At 38.2% G+C, this 17,502-nt stretch overlaps 2 protein-coding genes across 3 annotated transcripts in view; one reads left to right on the forward strand and one right to left on the reverse strand.

Moving 5' to 3' along the window:
• IL1RAPL2 (interleukin 1 receptor accessory protein like 2) overlaps nucleotides 1-17,502 on the forward strand; it is a gene marked incomplete at both ends in the record, with an annotated part of 1,190,107 nt that overhangs the window by 556,609 nt on the left and 615,996 nt on the right. The window contains one exon of the mRNA XM_080910286.1: nucleotides 15,760-15,946. Coding sequence (XP_080766412.1) covers nucleotides 15,760-15,946 — 187 coding nt within the window. The remainder of the gene's footprint in view (nucleotides 1-15,759; nucleotides 15,947-17,502) is intronic.
• On the reverse strand, nucleotides 1,952-4,489 carry TEX13A (testis expressed 13A; the record flags this gene model as incomplete). 2 transcript variants are annotated; one of them, XM_080910288.1, is made up of 2 exons in its annotated part: nucleotides 1,952-2,041; nucleotides 4,031-4,489. In XM_080910288.1, 2 exons carry the CDS (start codon nucleotides 4,487-4,489, stop codon nucleotides 1,952-1,954), a joined length of 549 nt encoding a protein of 182 aa, XP_080766414.1. The 2 variants fall into 2 exon arrangements, with proteins under 2 accessions (XP_080766414.1, XP_080766413.1); XM_080910287.1 differs by lacking the exon at nucleotides 1,952-2,041 and adding an exon at nucleotides 3,256-3,930.

Here is a 17,502-nt window from a genome sequence, read left to right on the forward strand (position 1 = left end):
CACGTGAATACTCTGAAATAAACCACCCTTCAGAAATCTCTCCTCTTATCTGTCTTTGCTCAATCTAACACACAAGCCTAACACACAACAAAAGTCATCTTGGTTTCCTACTATCTAGTCCCTCAGTTATTCCCTCTGCCTCCCTGTCCCAGAGGAAGAAACAGCCTTTCAAAATTACCCATGCCTAGAAATCTAAATTTTGTCTTTTGGGGGTAGGGAAAAATGTTTTCACTACATTTACAAAACAGGCTTATATAAGAAGTAATATCTCCTTGGCCTTACTTGATCCCGCAACATCTTGGACCTCATTGTTTCCATCTCTGAACCCCAAGTTCCTTTTGCAAAATGTCTTTCAAAACATTTAGAAAGCATAAATATATCTCAGCTGAACTTCAAGCAAAAATGTGAGGGAATTTTGTTTAGTAAAGCAACAAATGGTGTTGTCCTTTGAATTTTAAAATTTAGTAATCCAGTATACCTCAATGTTTTTTTTCTTACAATCTTATTTACAAAACAGAGATACATGTACAGATTTTTAAAAGCATTTTGGTATAAAACTATACGAATATATTTTTGTCAGTACTTGATTTTTTAGTTTGATAGTATGCACTTGAAATCTTAGTAGTTACAATGAGCATAAAGTACATGTAAAACAAAATATAACATGGAAATAGTCAAAGTTTTCTTGGTGTGTATAGATTAAACATGATTTTTAAATACCAAAAATTGCCACAAGGCTATCTTCTTAGATGCTGAGTTATTTTTATATACCATAAGCGATCATATTATGTGGAACAATATGTGATCATATTGCCCACATTCTAAGTTCTCTTCTGCTACCTCCTCTGAATAGTTCAAGGTTTTCCTTATTCATTCTTTTAACCTTGTTTCAGTCCTTCTCTTCACAGCCTCAAATACTTCCAAAAGTTCTCACTCTTTAGTCCTGGTAGGGCAGTTTCTACTCCCACCACCCCAAGCATGCTGGAATATCTAATGTAAATGTGAGGCTTTTCAGCTGCCTCAACCTCTGTGATCTTGCCTTTAGATTCTTCCCCTCTCCACACTGTTAAGTACTTCATTGCCTGGTAGGTTCCTAACTCAGGTTGGTTTTGCCCTCTAGTGGACATGTGGCTATAGTCAAGAAGCAATTTTTGTTGTCACAATGGAAAGGGTAGGTTATGAATCACACAGATAAGTAGAGATAAGGAATTCTGCTGAACACCCTACAATGCACAAGCAACTGTAACCCACAGTAAAGATTTATCCAACTCCAGATGTCAAAGATCTATCTAAATCCAAAGACCAAAATTAACAAGTCCTGCAGTAGAGGGAGATAACCAAGCCTAACAGGTCTTTGAAAAATTGTAAGCTGGGAATCTGGCCCCTAATCCTGATTGTGACTATACCCTCACCAATAACAGACAATCTAAAATCATGTCTCTGTTCTGTAGGTGTTTCGTGGCCATAACAGCTTCTCATTCTCTAGGTCTGTAGTACCTAGGGGATAGCCAGGACTCTACTAATAGCACCTTAGTCTGGTTCAGGTACAGTTCTTCTTCCTCCTTCTACCTGTGGGTTAAAATTCACACATAGTTAATTTTAACATATCTTGTAGCCACAAGAGAAAAATAAGATGAACCTCCTACTCAGCATTTACTCCCCCACCACTCCCACCTTCCTCCATAGATCCTGTCCTAGTGAGATACAGTTCTGTTCCACTTTACTTTCTGAGTACACCGAGAGCCTATGAAATCCACGTTCTCCTCCATTTAGCACGATGCCGAGTTGGAAGAGAATGGCACAGCTAGCACTGTGCCAAAGCACAAACCCGTACAGACTGGCAAACTCTCTGTGTACTCTCAGTAGCTGACTCACCTTAGAGCAGTTGGCATTCATTTCCTGTTGAGACTTGTCTCTGGTTCTGTTCAATGGGGACTAGGGAAGATTTCTGTTAAGAGGCTGTATAATCATAGAAATTCTTGCTTGAACCTAGTGCCGGCACCCTCTGTAGTCTCTCAGAACTCTCATGGGTGGCAAATTTCCACCATGTTAATTTGAATCAGTCATAAACCTGAGGGTAACCCATCCCAGGTCTCATTTGCTGGTTTAATTTCTTGTGATATTACTTTGCCAGAGCGTGAGCCTCCTATCCAGTTCACTCTTGGGAACTATCACCCTAGTATTAGCCTTTTTTTGGGTAATAGAGTTCCCTCAGAACATAAGTGCCCTACCAAGTTCATTCCTAGAGGACTTGGGCCAAAGAAATTCTTACTACTTACTAACAGCTAATTCAACTCCCCTGTCAATTCCAGTAGATTATTTGATGAAGTGCTTTTTAAACCACTTTTCAGAGCCAAACATAATACAGACCTATAACCTTAATACTTAGGAAATGGAGTCATGAAGATATGTAGTTCAAGGTCATTCGCAGCTGCATAGTGAGTTTGAGGCTATGCTGAGCTGTGCAAACCTTTGCCTCAAAATGGCGAGGAGGGGGGACAAAAAAGAAAGAGAAAACATATTGTTCTTCTTGTGCCAGCCTAACATGGAAATGATTCTGTAGCCCAGGACAGAAACCACTTCTTAGCCTATCGTGATAACATGGATCTTTGTGTAACACAGTTGCAGGAAGTACGCAGTAGCTGAGTTCTCCGGAGTCCAATGATCAGCTCCTCTCTGCCCTGGAGCCTCTCACTATTACCCCTCTAAAATTGTGTGGAAAACAGCTGGGACTGTTCCCTACCTTAGCCAGAGCTAGGTATGGGCAATGGCCTCCGGTATCATTGCCTATGATCCTGGAAGTGATCCACTAACTCTTTATCCAATACCATCCTGGCATTAGAATTTACCTCTCCAGATTTTCCACATTGAGAATCAGTTGCTATCAAATAATCTCTCTGGTTTCATTATTTGATGGCTAGGTGTGTGGAGAGGGGGCTATTTTGTATATTTAGCTGTCTAGGTCCACCAGGCACTAGGGAGAGCATACACATATACAAAACTCAAGTGTGCACATGAACACAGGCACACACACACACACACACACACACACACACACACACACACACACACACACACACACATTGAGGCCATTCTGGGGTCGTGTCTACCATCTCAATATCTCACACCAAATTTATCCCAATCTCTGATGACTGCCCCAACTCCTCTTCCCCAATTCTAATGAACCCTTCAACCTCCCCCCAAAAACTGATTTCCCATTTGTTTGTTTCTGTTCTATTTCACATTACAAAGTCACTAAGGGTTTTGCAGCCAAATTCCCTTCCCACAGTGAAAACAGTTTTCCCTCCTTGAAAAATTCACAGCTTTACACCAAGGACAGTCCCAATCCCCGGGCCTACGAAATGCTGAAAATCTCTTGTCTTTGGCTAGTTCTTGATGATCGCCTCTGTGTATTCCCATATCAGACAGATGACTCATATCAGAGGCCATAGAGTAGGGATACATTGAATGAGGTCTTTCTGTGGTTGGTAGATGGGATGTGGTGGGGATGGCTGGGAAGGGGCTTTCATAGGAGTATGTGAATGAGGCTGGGAGTTGGACAGTAAATGGCTCAGAGGAGGCAGTGGATCTCAGATTTAGGGACTGAGAGAAAGAACACATGGATGTTTCCTTGGGTCTGAGATCCACTTTCTGCCTTTTCAGGGGATAATTTTTCCACTTCACGACTCCAAGAAGCTGCATGAAACTTCCACTGGGTTCCTCTGAGGCCTCTTCTGGGGCAGTTATTGTCCCTGCCAGGGTAGCTTCTGTCATATTTGCCCTCTCATCTGGTCTTTCTGTGGTGGCAGCCATCAATTCTGCCAAGTTTTCCTTCCCACTGGACCACTGAGTCTTCATTCCTGTTCTTCTGACAACAGTAGGAGGAATGGCCACAGCTGGTCTTACTGTGGTTGGGAGAGCCCTCAGCTCCTAGGAAAAAGTGGAAAAGGTTGAAACTTGTTTGAAGACTAGGGCATTGTCATAGGCATGGGGTGGAAAAGGGTAAGACAGGACCAGCTGACAATCTTACTGCCTGGAGGAGCTTTAGTCTCAGTAGGTCTCGCTCTCTCTGCACTTCTTCTAGTTTGGCCTTGGCCATTTGAAGCTGAATAGCTACCTCCTTCTGCTCCATCTCTTGCTTGTGGGTGAAGTGCTTCAGGTCTGGAGACAAGGAGAGTGCAGCCACCTTATGTAGGCTAGACAAGTTTTGGAGCCACTGCACCCCGTGCCCTTGTAAGCAGCCTTGTCTGTGAGCGAAGCGCACACCCAAGGCCAGGGTGCCCCAGGCACAGGCTTCTCGAGCCTCAGTAGGTACCTCGCTATCCTCAAGAATGACTTTGAGTTTGTCTTCTACCTCTTCCCAAGACAGGGACAGGTTCTCAAGGTAGAAATCAGGGCCTTTGTCATGCTTGGCCATTTGCTCATTGATGAACATTGATACCTTGCTGTGCCGGAACCCACTGCCGAGATCCTCAGGATTCAAGGCCATGATGGCTGAGTGTCTTATGGGATTTTCTGGCCCCGGGAGATTAAATAAACCTGTAGTCTTGGCTCACTTGGCCTCTTGGTGTTAGTACCCCTTCTCTCCTTCAGAGTCTTAAAGGCCGTTTGTTCTTCCGGGCTCTCCCCTTCCCGCCCATCCCCTCCCCTTCCCTCCCCTCTGGTCTTCTGGCACCCTCACTTCCCCTCCCCCACACCAGGCTCTCTGGCTCCGCCCCTCAACTATTCTGTAATAATGGCTCCTGGTAGCTACCTTTCTTAAGTGACTTCACAGAAGCTCTCACCTTTCCAGTTCTTGATCAGAGGAGGTACAGGTCAACCATATCTGTCTTGCCATAGGGTTCACTTAACATCCTGCAAAGGCCTGCCTACCATGTTTCAAGGGAGAAAGCATAACCTTGTCAGCCTATCTCTCTACAAGGACTTAAGAAAAGGAAATCTTCAAACTCTCATGGATTTTAATCAACTTCCAGACAGTGAAAGTAGTAAGGAGAGCTAGAGGATAGTCTCTACTCCTCTTTGGAAGTAAGGAAAACTTACACACACACACACACACACACACACACACACACACACACACATCTTCACGTTGTGGGGAAGATAAAGCAGAAAAGACTTGAAGCAAAAAGAAATGAATCTAAAGGGCTACTTAAAATTCACACACTCTCCTTGCAAGGAGCTTATCCCAAGCAAAGGACTGATGATATGCCTCAGCCTAGACATGCAATGGTTTCACAAGTCTTAAAAACCTCCATTACCACTCTTCCAGGGGTGAGGGGAAAAATCAACAACCACAACTCACTCTTACTGATTATAAGAGAAGAAAAATCGGCAAATTTTAAACTTTATTTGAATAAATGATATTATGTGAATTCAGCAATACTAAGTAACAAGAAAAATAATTCAGAGCATTTTGGCCACCAGAAAACAAAACAAAACAAAAAACAAAAACAGAGGAATAGTTAAGCCAAGCCTGAAAGGAGAGAAACCATTTGATTGGTTGTAGGTAGGCATTTGATATACTGGGAATTGTTAGATCTCTAGACTTCCTGGAATTAGTAATTATGACTGAAGGAAGCCCAGCTTTTTCTAGCACTTTTAAGATGAGATTTGTTTACACACAGAATTGGGTTGTAGTTAAACAGGAAATGTATGGAGGGCACCTCATATTGACTTTTATTTTATTTAACTTATTTACCATTTTATTTTTATTACTTTAATTTGAAGTTTTTTATTTAAATGAATTAATAAGCATTTTGAACCATTTAATGCTTTTAGAGAATTGAGCAGAAAGCATTTTCTGTCTACTTCCTTCCCAATACCAATATTAGTTTCACTTTTTAAAATTACTGAGCTAATTTAGTACATTACTAATTAAAGTTCAGATGGAAGTTCACCATCAGAGTAGTATAATCTGTAGAACTTGAAAAATGTATCTTATGTATCCACTGTTTTAATCCTTCAACCATCCACACTCACCCCATTTCCTCCACTGACTCAACAATTAAGAACATTTGATGCTCTTCTAGAGAACGTGAGTTCAGTTCCTAACATGCACACTGGGTGACCCAAAGCCACCTGTAACTACCACCCTAGATCAACTAGTATCTTCTTTTATCTCACATAGTTATCAACTATATGAATAAAAATATTATTTTTAAATAAAAATAAAAACATTTAAAAATTTTAAAAACATTATTCTTCTCTTATTTATTACATCTTGATCACAGTTTCTCCTCTCCCCACTTTTCCCAGTGTTTCTGCTCTACCTGCTGCCTCCCTATCCACTCTTCCTCCATTTCCCTTCAGGAAAGAGCATACCTCCCAGGGAGGATATCAACCAAACATGATATATCAAGTTCGAATAAGACTAGTGACCTTACCTCATATTAAGGTTGGGCAAGGCAACTTATTATGAGGAAAAAGGTCCAAAGGCAGACAATGGTGACATAGACAGTCCCTGCTCCCACTGGAAGGAATCCCACATGAAGATCAAGCTACACAACTGTAACACATTCGAAGAGGACCTAGGTCAGACCCATGTAGGCTCCCTGATTGTTGGTTCAGTCTCTGTGAACCACCATGAGATGAGATTAGTTGATTCTGTAGGTTTTCTTTTCATGTTTTGACCCCTCTGGCTCCTTCTTTCCCTCCTTCTATTTGGCAGGATTCCCTAAGCTCTACTTAATGCTTGCCTGTGGGTCTCTCCATCTATTTCTGTCAGTTTCTGGATAATGACAGTTGGGTTAGACACCAGTCTATGAGTATAGCAGAATATCATTAGGGATCTTTCATTGATTTTTTTTTGACAGTTATGTATGGTTAAATCCGAGGTCTCTGGGTTTTGCAGCTCAGGTTCCTGGTCTTCCAAGCCATGTCAAGAATAGGTTCCCTCTCATTTCATGGGTCTCAAGTCATTGGTTGTCTACTCCCACAATTTCTGTGCCATCTTTATTCCAGCACATCTTGTAGGCAGGACAAAGTGTAGTTATGAGGTATTGTGACTTAGTTGGTGTTCTAATCCCACCACTGGAAGTCTTGCCTGGTAACAGATGCCAATTCAGGCTCCATATCCCATATTTCTAGAAGTCTTTGTAGGGTCACCCTCATAGATTCCAGGAAGTTTCTATTGCACTAGGTTTCTAGTTCATCTCTGAGATGCTCCCCACAGTTCCAGTTGTCTCTTCTAGCACTCTTACCGTCTGTCCTCCTTATATTTGATCCTTCCTGCTCCTGGCATCACTCCAAAACTCCTAACTACCCACCCCTGTCCACATACAATGTCTATCCTATTGTCCCTTCTCAGGGAAATTTACACATCTTCCCCTGAGCTCTGCTTGTTATATATATATTTATAACTAATAATTAAAAAAATTACTTATTATGTATTTCATATATGTGAGTCCTTGGTCTTCATGCTCATAAAAAGGGGAAATCAAATCCCATTTTAGATAGGTATAAGCCACTATGTGGTGACTAGGAATTGAACTCAGGTCCTCAAGTGCTCTTAACCATGGAGTCATCTCTCCATTATCTGGCTACCTCTTTTTTTTTTTTAAGTTGTATGTATAAAAAAAAATCTCTCTTTAAACTGAAGAACAAGGTCTCTTAGAGTAGTGGTTAGAAAAATGATATTGTTATTTTCTCTACAGGAAAGAGCCAGAATTCCAATGACTATTATAAAAGATCTATTTAACTTAAGCTTGAGGTTCTTCAGTTGTCTTGGAATGCATTGCTTACGTTGACCTCTCCATATTATCCCATGAAATAAAAGGTGTGAGTACTCTTAAGAGGACTCTTAGATTGGAGCTGGCATTCTCTTAGGGTTCTTTAAGTCACCTTGAAGTTGAATTTTCAAGTTTTCTGTTTTGTTTGTTTGTTTGTTTGTTTTGGCTATTTCCCTCCTATTTCTAAGGGATTCTATTGTACTTCATCTCCTTCAGCCTATTTTGAGTGAATATAACTTGATTATTGCTGCCTTTGCAGCCAAAACTGGGAATTTTGGGTTTGCTCATGAAAAACTGCAGGCAGGTCTGAAGGATTGCTTTCTCAAGGCAGGCTTACACCATTGTGTACCATTTGAGCATATATCATATATATGTCCTGTATCATGTCCTATACTGGACACCTTGGCTTCCGTGCTTTATACTATTAGTTTTTATGTTTAAAAAAATTACCATGAAATTTCTATCACTGTTTTTTTTTTTTTTGGTAGATGTCCAATTGATGCCGTGATTTTAGATTTTTACACCATTGTAGCAGGCAGTGATTGTGAGAAGATGTAAGGCTGACTTTACATGGACTTGGGTTACAGGGAGCAGGACCTGCTGTCTCAGAAGGTAGTCTTAGTGTATACTTAGAAAGTTGGTTAAATTCTGCATTTCAAAACAAACCAGTATTTGGATACTGTCAAAGCCATAGGCTTATAGGTCACCATGATATATATTTTTCATATATTTTGAAACAGAAATTGGCAGGTGAAGATTCTGGATTTTAAAGGGATCATCATATTTGAAAAGAAAAAGTCCTGGAGCCTCGGAGGACCCCAGTGATAAGAATAATGCTATGGCATGAGATATCTTACCCTAACTGCTCATCAGTTTGGAAATCTAGCCTAGTCTACTCTGTAGTGGTCGCAGGCTCTGACAGGGTCTTTGGGTCCATGTCCAGTTTGGAGGGTCCAACATTTCAGTGCTTTCTGAGTTTCTCATTTCTATAAAAAGTTATCTCACAAGAGAGTTAGTCTTCATGTTGGGGCTTTTCCAGGGAAACTATCATCACTGGTAACAAACTGTAACTTTAAAAGGCATGTTGTTACTGTTATTGTTTTGCCTTCTTTTTTTTTTTAATATAAGTGTGCTTGGGAACTCCTTACATTTTATGCAATAAACTATTTTTGGCAAAAAAAAAAAAAAAAGGTGTGAGTAAACAACCCAAATCCTGTTGCTCTGCATTACTACTACTAACTTAGGGTTTATGAATTTGGACATAGGAGGACCATGTCTTTTGTCAATATGTGTTTATTAAACTTATTAGTTGGTAAATTAATTAAAAATTCTCAGACTTTACAGTTCTGACATTTTGGAATGTATTAACCATATAAGAACAATTACATTTATTATTCTCATTTTTTCATATCTCTCAAATCTGAGAAACATTTGGCCAAAGACCCATTGTTAGGATAATATAGAGGTGGGGTTTGAACCCATGTCTCTTGATTTTAGGGGGCATATTTTCTCAAACAGCAATTTTCTCAAGTACAGTTCATTTTATTTTCTAGAGTTACCTTTACATATCCCCTAACTGTACTGTAAACTATAAGGAAATGAGTGGACAATTCTGAGTTGGAGATTAAGAATAACATACCAAAGGCTGGATATTTATAACTGTGGGAGTTCAAAGCACTTGAGAAAATATTCCCTGTTCATACCCCCAACACATCCTTTTTTGTTTACCTCATTGTGAAATAATACATTCTTTGTTTGATAAAACATCATATAAAAAGCAAATCAAAGCAAAACAAAACAAAACCCAAAACCTCTGAACTCTTCAAAACTCTATAAACTAAAAGTATTTAACAAAGGGTGGTTTTTCCTTCAAATGACCTTGTATTTCTCCCAAGTTTTTTTATAGCATCAATAAATTTTATCCTTACATTAGAGTTTCATTTGCTTTTCAATGTATATATTTAGCATAACAAGCAGAAATTAGCAAATAACTATCATTTCAATGATTATATAGTTTTTTTTTCATTAAGTGATATCAATAAACTAGCCAACTGCCCTCTTTTGGTGTTTTATTGCATTCATATTCCATGATTGTAGTTTTGTGTAGTTATAGTTTATATTAGTCTTAAAATTGTTGCATCAACTTCAAAAATATTTTCATGGGCTAGAGAGATGGCTCATTGATGTAAGAGCACTGGCTGTTCTTAAAGAGAACAGAGGTTCAATTCTTTACACCCACAAGGCAGGTCCCAATGGCATGTGATCAAAACACTCATAAACATAATATAAAATAAACTCAGTGAATCTGAAAGAAATTAAACAAAAATATTTTAAGACATCCTTCTTTTAGTAATACATTTGGGAAATGAAAAATCAACAAAGGAATTGGGAATTTGTTACAGCAATGATTTCTTTTATGTTTAGAGGAGAGCAGTCTCATTTAACAATAGTAGATTGACTTACTTACACATATGTCAATTCACATTTTCAGTTTTTACAAGTTTTATTTTTTGTCCATAAGTTCATTGCCTTCATGTCTGTCTGTGCATCACATACATGACTGGTGCCTGTAGAAGCCAGAGGAGCATGTTACGTTCCCTGGAACTGGAGTTATATATGGTGGTGAGCAGCTATGTGGATGCGGGAACTGAACCTGGGTCATTTAGAAACAGTGAGTGTGCATAACTGAAAAGTTGCCTTCAAGCCACAATTTTTATTTTTGAAATGACAACGTGAAAGGTTTTACTTTTAGATCATTGATCAATAGATGCTTCTTTGTTCCAAATAATGCTCCTTTGCCCAGTGTAGGGAAATGCCAAGGCACTGAGGTAGGAGTGGGAGGTTAGGAGAGGGAGTACCTTCATGGAGGCAATAGGCAGGGAGCAGGATGGGATTGGGGGCAGGGGATAACATCTGAAATGTAAATACAGAGAATATCTAATAAAAAAGAGTATGAAAGAAACTATTTTAAAAGAATTCTGCTATGTTATAAGCCCTTTTACTAATGCTTCTATTTTAAGGCTTAATTTTTTCCTAATTCTTTAGATTCTTGACTCTTGGTTAACCCCCATGTCACACAAAATCACATACACTCAAACTAAACTTTAGATTTTGTAATGTAAACAACTTGTAAATGTGAGTTATAGTGGATATTTTGATTTTTTTTTTAATGAAAGTCTAAGTCTTGCCTTTGCCTGGGAAACTGTTTGATCAACATTCTCTCTTATAATTGCTTTTGATAGAAAAAAGCAAGAAATTTAAGTTAAACTAGCTGACATTAAACTTTTGTATAGAAAACTATGGCATTTATTCAAAAATTTGCAGCAGCAGATTTGCTACACATGTTAATGAAAATATTTTAATACATTATTTGTAAACAAACACATACTTCTAATTTTATCAGCTTACAAATTTGACATGAGTAACTACAAGTTTGAGTGTTTAGGAATGTTGTTATTCATTTCTGAGAGTAACAACAAAGAGGTCTTTGTCCTACCTAGATACAGTTTACAACGTTAAGTTTTGATCTTCTTTACATTTACATTTTATTCCTGTTAGTTGACACTTCCCTTGCCTGCTTACTTTCCCATAATTAACTATGATAATAACAGTGGAAATAGGGGTAGCTTTTTTGTTTTGTAAGTTCTATGCTCATGGACCCAAATATCTATGACCCAATGATTCATAGAAATAAAATAATTTCATCTGTACTGAATATGTACTGACTTTTTGTCAGTAGTAACTAGACAACCCAGTACAACCATTATTTACATATTTGCATAGCTTCTATGTAAATATAGCTTTCATTAGTTATAAGTCATTTGGACAGGATTTAAAGTATCCAGGAGAAGGTATAGGTTATATGCAAATAGAATATTATCTTCCATTAAAAACAAGCTTGAGCATCTGAGATTTTTTTGCTTCAGAAGTGTGTTGGGGCATCCTGGAACAATTCCCTTACGGATACAAAGAGATAATTCTCCCTGCAAAGATTACAGATGCAAGTAATTGGAAGCTATTGCTGGAATATCATTGTAAAGGCCCTTTCCTTCCATTAAGCAATAGTGTGTTTCTTGTCCCTCTTGGGATGTGAAGAGGGAAAGAAAAATAATTTATGATTGTCATTCTTGCACACTAGTCAGCCTGCCTCCTCAACCTAGCAGAGCTCTAATTGTACCTAATGAAAGAAAAGTAACATTTTTAGGCCCCACTTGCAGGAATTTTTTTTTAATAGAACTGGCCTGAGGCATTTTTCAAAATAAAATTTAAATAATGCAAGATTGTTAGCAGTAACTGTGTCAGAACTGGATTACATGACTAATAAAAATCAACTTGAACCTCAGACTGTGAGGAATCCTTGATCACACCTCTACTAGGTCAGCCACAGTGACAACAGGACTCAAACTAGGTCTTGTCTTTAAGTTCCAGAGACCTTGGTTATCACCAACCATTTCATATTAGAGCTTGTTCATGGGTTAACAAGCAATTTGTCAGCCACAATTGACAAGCAAGTGAACAGAGTCAGAATGAGTGAGTATACGCAGGGCCCTGGCCTAAGGTTGTTTGTGTTTTAAGGGTTAGAGGGGATTGAAACATTTCCTCCTGCAACTCATCAGCCATTTTCAGGGTGAGTCCCCTGCCCTTATGGTCACCCCAAGTTAATACAAGTGCTGCTCACAAGGTCTAAATCATTTAGTCTTTGGAGAGGTTGTAGAATGAACACATGAGAACATCTCTTGTGCCTGCAAATCTTTGCCTGGAGGTCTGGGTTTTATTATAGAAAACATTTGTTCAAAAAGCCTACCAGAAAATTTAGTGGAACATCATTAACCTTTTAACCTCCAAAGTTCTGACCTTTGTCTTGTAGCTAGTATTTTATAGTACCTGAAAGTTTCCTTTCATTTGCTCTCCTTTTTGTATCCAACTCACTGTATCTTTTCGATCCTTCCTGACTTTTCTGGACCTCTGCTGTCTGATCTGTTCCCCAAATTAACACCTGCAGACCATTTCTTGTACAAATAACTATCCCAATCCACCACTTATTTTAACCCCTTACAATTATTCTTTTGATTGTAAATATTGTTGTGATCATTATATAAATGTATATTACTGTTATTAATTATTGATGATAAAGATAACAATGCAAGCTATACTAAAAATCTGGTTTTTATAGTTGAGCCAGTAGTTACTTTTCTTTTTTGAGACTTTAAATGGTGGCTTTAGCTTTATGACATTAAAAATAAAGTGTCTAACATCAGCCAAGACCTTGTTTTTTTCAAATAATTTTTAGATTAATGAATTTTACTGTGTGTGTATGGGTGTTTTACTTGAATGCAAATATGTGCACCATGTGCATTTCCAGTACCTGTAGAGGCCAGAAGAAGTAATTGGATTCCCTGTAACTGCAGTTAAGGGTAATTATGAGCCAACATGTAGGTTCTGAGAACCAAACCCTGGTCCTCTGCAAGAGCAACAAGTGCACTTTCCTAAGTCATCTCTCCAGCCCCAAGCATAAGTTCTTTTTGAATCCTAGTTTTTTGGGTTCTGTAAACCTACATTAGAAACAATGAAAAGCAATGTCATACAGAATGTACTGGTGTTGTGTCTGAACATCAGAGTTGGTTTACTTCAGTACTATTCTCTGATAACACCTGCCCAGTCCCATTTTATGAGTATTTTGTTTGTAATTATTTTCTTTGATTATGTTTGTTTGTAAACCAAATGTGTAGAGCCATCTGCCTTTCTGTATTTTGTATGCTTGGAATGCTGTGAACTTTCAATGAATGACCACTAAACTATGCATGGCCCCAACCATTAGGAGTCCTCTTCAAATGTGCTGCTGGCATGCTAATTATATCCGATATTGGACTTTACAGCTACTTTTTTTTTTTTATTATTTTTAAATTACTTGAAATTTATTTATTTATTTTTTTTTTAAAACAACTTTATTTTACAAAACAAAGATAAATGTATAGATTTTAAACATTTTTTGCTTAAAATTATACATTTTTGTCAGTACTTTTTTTCAGATTTTAACATAATTTTTACATAAAACTATATGAATATATTTTTTAGTCAGTACTTGATTTTTTTTCAAGGTTTGATAGTATGCCTTGAAAACTTAATAGTTACAATGAGCTAAAGTACATGTAAAACAAAATGTAACATGGAAATAGTTAAAGTTTTCTTGTTTTGTAAATTTTTTTTGTTTTGTTTTGTTTTCTTTATTCTTGGACTTCATACAGTCTGTGAGTTGTTTCTGGGGGAGTGCAAGCCCATGGGGTTAGCATTCCACTATCAGTGACTGCATATTATGTCTTACAGCTACTTTTATTTGCTCAGCTACTGTTGACACTTCATATTTGTAGCAGTGAGTTAATGTTAATTTAGATGTGGTCCTGAAACATCCTCCAGAAAGAACAATTGAATATTTCTACAGAGATTTACAGTTGGCCTTCTCAATCTTGTCAAGATGCTCTGAGTCTCTTCTCTCATGCACTGCAGTTCCCTTTGTATGGTTGACATCTCTGGGTAGAGAAAAATCATGTACACAATGAAAGGAAGATAGAATATTGATTTATGTGTTTAAAATTATTGAAATTCATTAAATGTAGGCATAATTTTTTGCAACCGTACTTTTAATAAGTGTTCAACCTCTCAAATTGGTAGTTTTTTTCTTTATTATCATCATACCCATGCATGTATATACACAAATATATATATACATATATATATAAATAAAACATGATGTATTTATTTTTGATGTTTGTCTTGTATATGGATTCAGGATTGACCTCTTTTGTAGTGAGTAATTTATTAGAGCTTCATCCATAAAAAGAAGATATTTCTCTTTTTCTTAGCAGTCATTAGTTGATTATCAATCTTTGTCTAGGGGTGGGACTTCTGACCACTAGCCCATTTCAAGAAGCATTTTAAACACACATGTATGGTTTTAGAACAGCTTTCTTGTGATAGAAAAACTTACCCAAACTGTAGTAGCACCATGGATTTAGATCATGCTTAGGATAATTCTCCTAGATGACTATAGATATTGTCAAATTGGTAATGATCATTGACCATTACAATAAGCAAGGGGGCTCCCTATCTTTTAAGATCTCCAAATGTAGGAGTCTGTTTTGTTACTTCAGAAAACTTTGGTCACCACTGGTTGAACTGAGCCCTATTCTTGTGTGATGAGAAAAAAAATTTATAGGGGCTGAAGAGATGGCTCAGTGGTTAAGAGAACTGACTGCTCTTCCAGAGGTCCTGAGTTCAATTCCCAGAAACCACATGGTGGCTCACAACCATTGGTAATAAGATCTGGTGCCCTCTTCTGGTGTGTCTGAAAAGCAATTTATATTGTGATAAGTAATGATTATCTCAAACTCAACTAGAAATTTTTAGTTCTGTTAACTTTGTGAGTCTACCTTTAGAAGAGAAGTGTAAATCTGAATATACAAGCATATTCAGTACAGTCTTAAATATGATTATAAAAAGGTAAGTAAAATAAATGCTCTATATATTAACAGGTATTCTACACACGCACACACAGACACACACACACACACACACACACACACAAACACACACACACACATATACCTTAGGGGAAAATGTTGGTGTAGGGGTAGAAACTAATGTTAAGTTCTGCAATCACTAGGAGAACTACCAAAAGAGAGATGAAGAACAGAATTTTCTATGACCAGTTCTCACAAGGGTCTCAACTTTCCTTTTTGAAGATTCAGGTAGCAGTATTTATTGCTAGGAGTAAAGTATGTGTTACAAGTTCATAGATTGCTAAATCTTAGCCTTGAAGCTCCATAACTATCTCATAATCAGGAAAGTTCACATCACCATGTTTGCTTCACACCATTTTGTTGGTTCAAGACAAAAGTTGCTATGTGTTGGCTTGATGTCATTTCTCACTTCTAGGCAATGCTCTAAATGGAAAAGTCAATACTCTCGAAATATATAGAGTACAAAAGTTGTAAACAGCCAATAAAGCCATTTTCTTATTTCTTTGTCCCTACAGAAACTCCACATACTGCATGAAGGTGTCAATGTCCTTGACTGTTGCAGAGAATGAATCTGGCCTGTGCTACAATAGCAGGATCCGCTACTTAGAGAAATCTGAAATTACTAAAAGAAAGGAGATCTCTTGCCCAGACATGGATGACTTTAAGAAGTCTGATCAGGAACCTGATGTTGTATGGTACAAGGTAATTCAGCATGAAGTCAAATTAATTTTTTAACATTATTGAATAGCAACCTTTGGGACTGAGGTGATGTTGCCAGTTTTTGATATTAAACAGTCTCTGAGAAGAATCAACAGACTTACAAAGAAGCGACTTAGAGGTGTCACTAACATTCCTGTACTTTCATCAACAGATGTCAGAAGCTGACCCACTTTTCCCAACTGGTAAAAAGTAAATAAAACTTCCACCTCAGCAAATAAGAAGGATAAAGACTTTTAAAACACAAACCAAATTAGTTGATGGACATATAGAAGTATTATGTTCCATGAAGAAGGAAGGGCCATCATTATCAGTAGTACCACTTATGAAGGATAACCACAGTTGCTATGATGCACAACATGAGCTACTACAGTAGAGGCAGAAGTGATAAATAAGCTTTGTGCTGCCCATGTAAACACAGTTAAGAGCACAGTTGGGGTAAAGTTACCTAGGCATGAGCTACATTCAGAAGTCAAACGGAAAGGCATTGGATGAAGAATATATTTACTGAGGTACTAAGGGAAACACTAGAGTTAACTGCTAACTCTTACTTCTAAGGAGCATTCAGTGGAATGCAGAAAGAATGAAAGTGACTTTTCAAGAGTAATAGCCTTAGAAGAATGTATATGAAAGTCATAAAAGAGAAAAGGGAGGACAGAATAAGTAGCATAGCCTCGCTTACCACCTGCCTACATTTCTGAAGCCAGTTGTCTTCCTCTCCCATTACAACACAGGACAGAAGTAAATAGGTAGAATCAGGCCTTCGGGTTCAATAGACGTAGAATATAGCACACAAGGACAGGCCTGGTAAAAAAGCAGAAAATAATTGCATAACCTTAGACACATTATTCTTTTATTATTATTATTCTTTATTTTTATTTTATACTCCAGAATTTATTCCCCTCCCAGCCTACCCTCTGGCAGTTCTACATTCCATACCTCCTCCCTGCTTCTACCCCAACATGAGGTAGACACTACCCCACCCACCCTACCAGACTTCCCCACTCCCTGGGGCCTCCAGTCTCTTGAGGGTTAGGTGCATCTTCTCTGACTGAACCCAGACCCGGAAGTCCTGTGCTGTATATGTGTTGGGGGCCCCATATTAGCTGGTGTATGCTGCCTGGTTGGTGGTCCAGTGTCTGAGAGATCTCAGGAATCCAAATTAGTTGAGACTACTGGTCCTTTTACAGGGTCTCTCTCCTCCTCAGATTCCTCCAGATTTTCCCTAATTCAACCACTGGGGTCAGCAGCTTCTGTTCATTGGTTAGGTACAAATTCTACATCTGACTCTTCGAGCTGCTTTTTGGGTCTTTCAGAGGCAGTCATAATAGGTCCCTTTTTGTGAACATTCCATAGCGTCTGTATTAGTGTCAGGCCTTGAAGTGGATCCCACTTTTGTCCTATCAGTGGACCTTCTTTTCTTCATTCAGGCTCATCTCCATCTCCATCCCTACAGTTCTTTCAGAGAGGAAAAATTAAGTGTCAGAGTTTTGACTGTGGGATAGGCATCTCTCACTTGATGCCCTGTCTTTCTGCCGGAG

Source organism: Micromys minutus (assembly GCF_963924665.1).
Source record: "Micromys minutus genome assembly, chromosome: X".
In the NCBI taxonomy this organism is placed as follows: domain Eukaryota; kingdom Metazoa; phylum Chordata; class Mammalia; order Rodentia; family Muridae; genus Micromys; species Micromys minutus.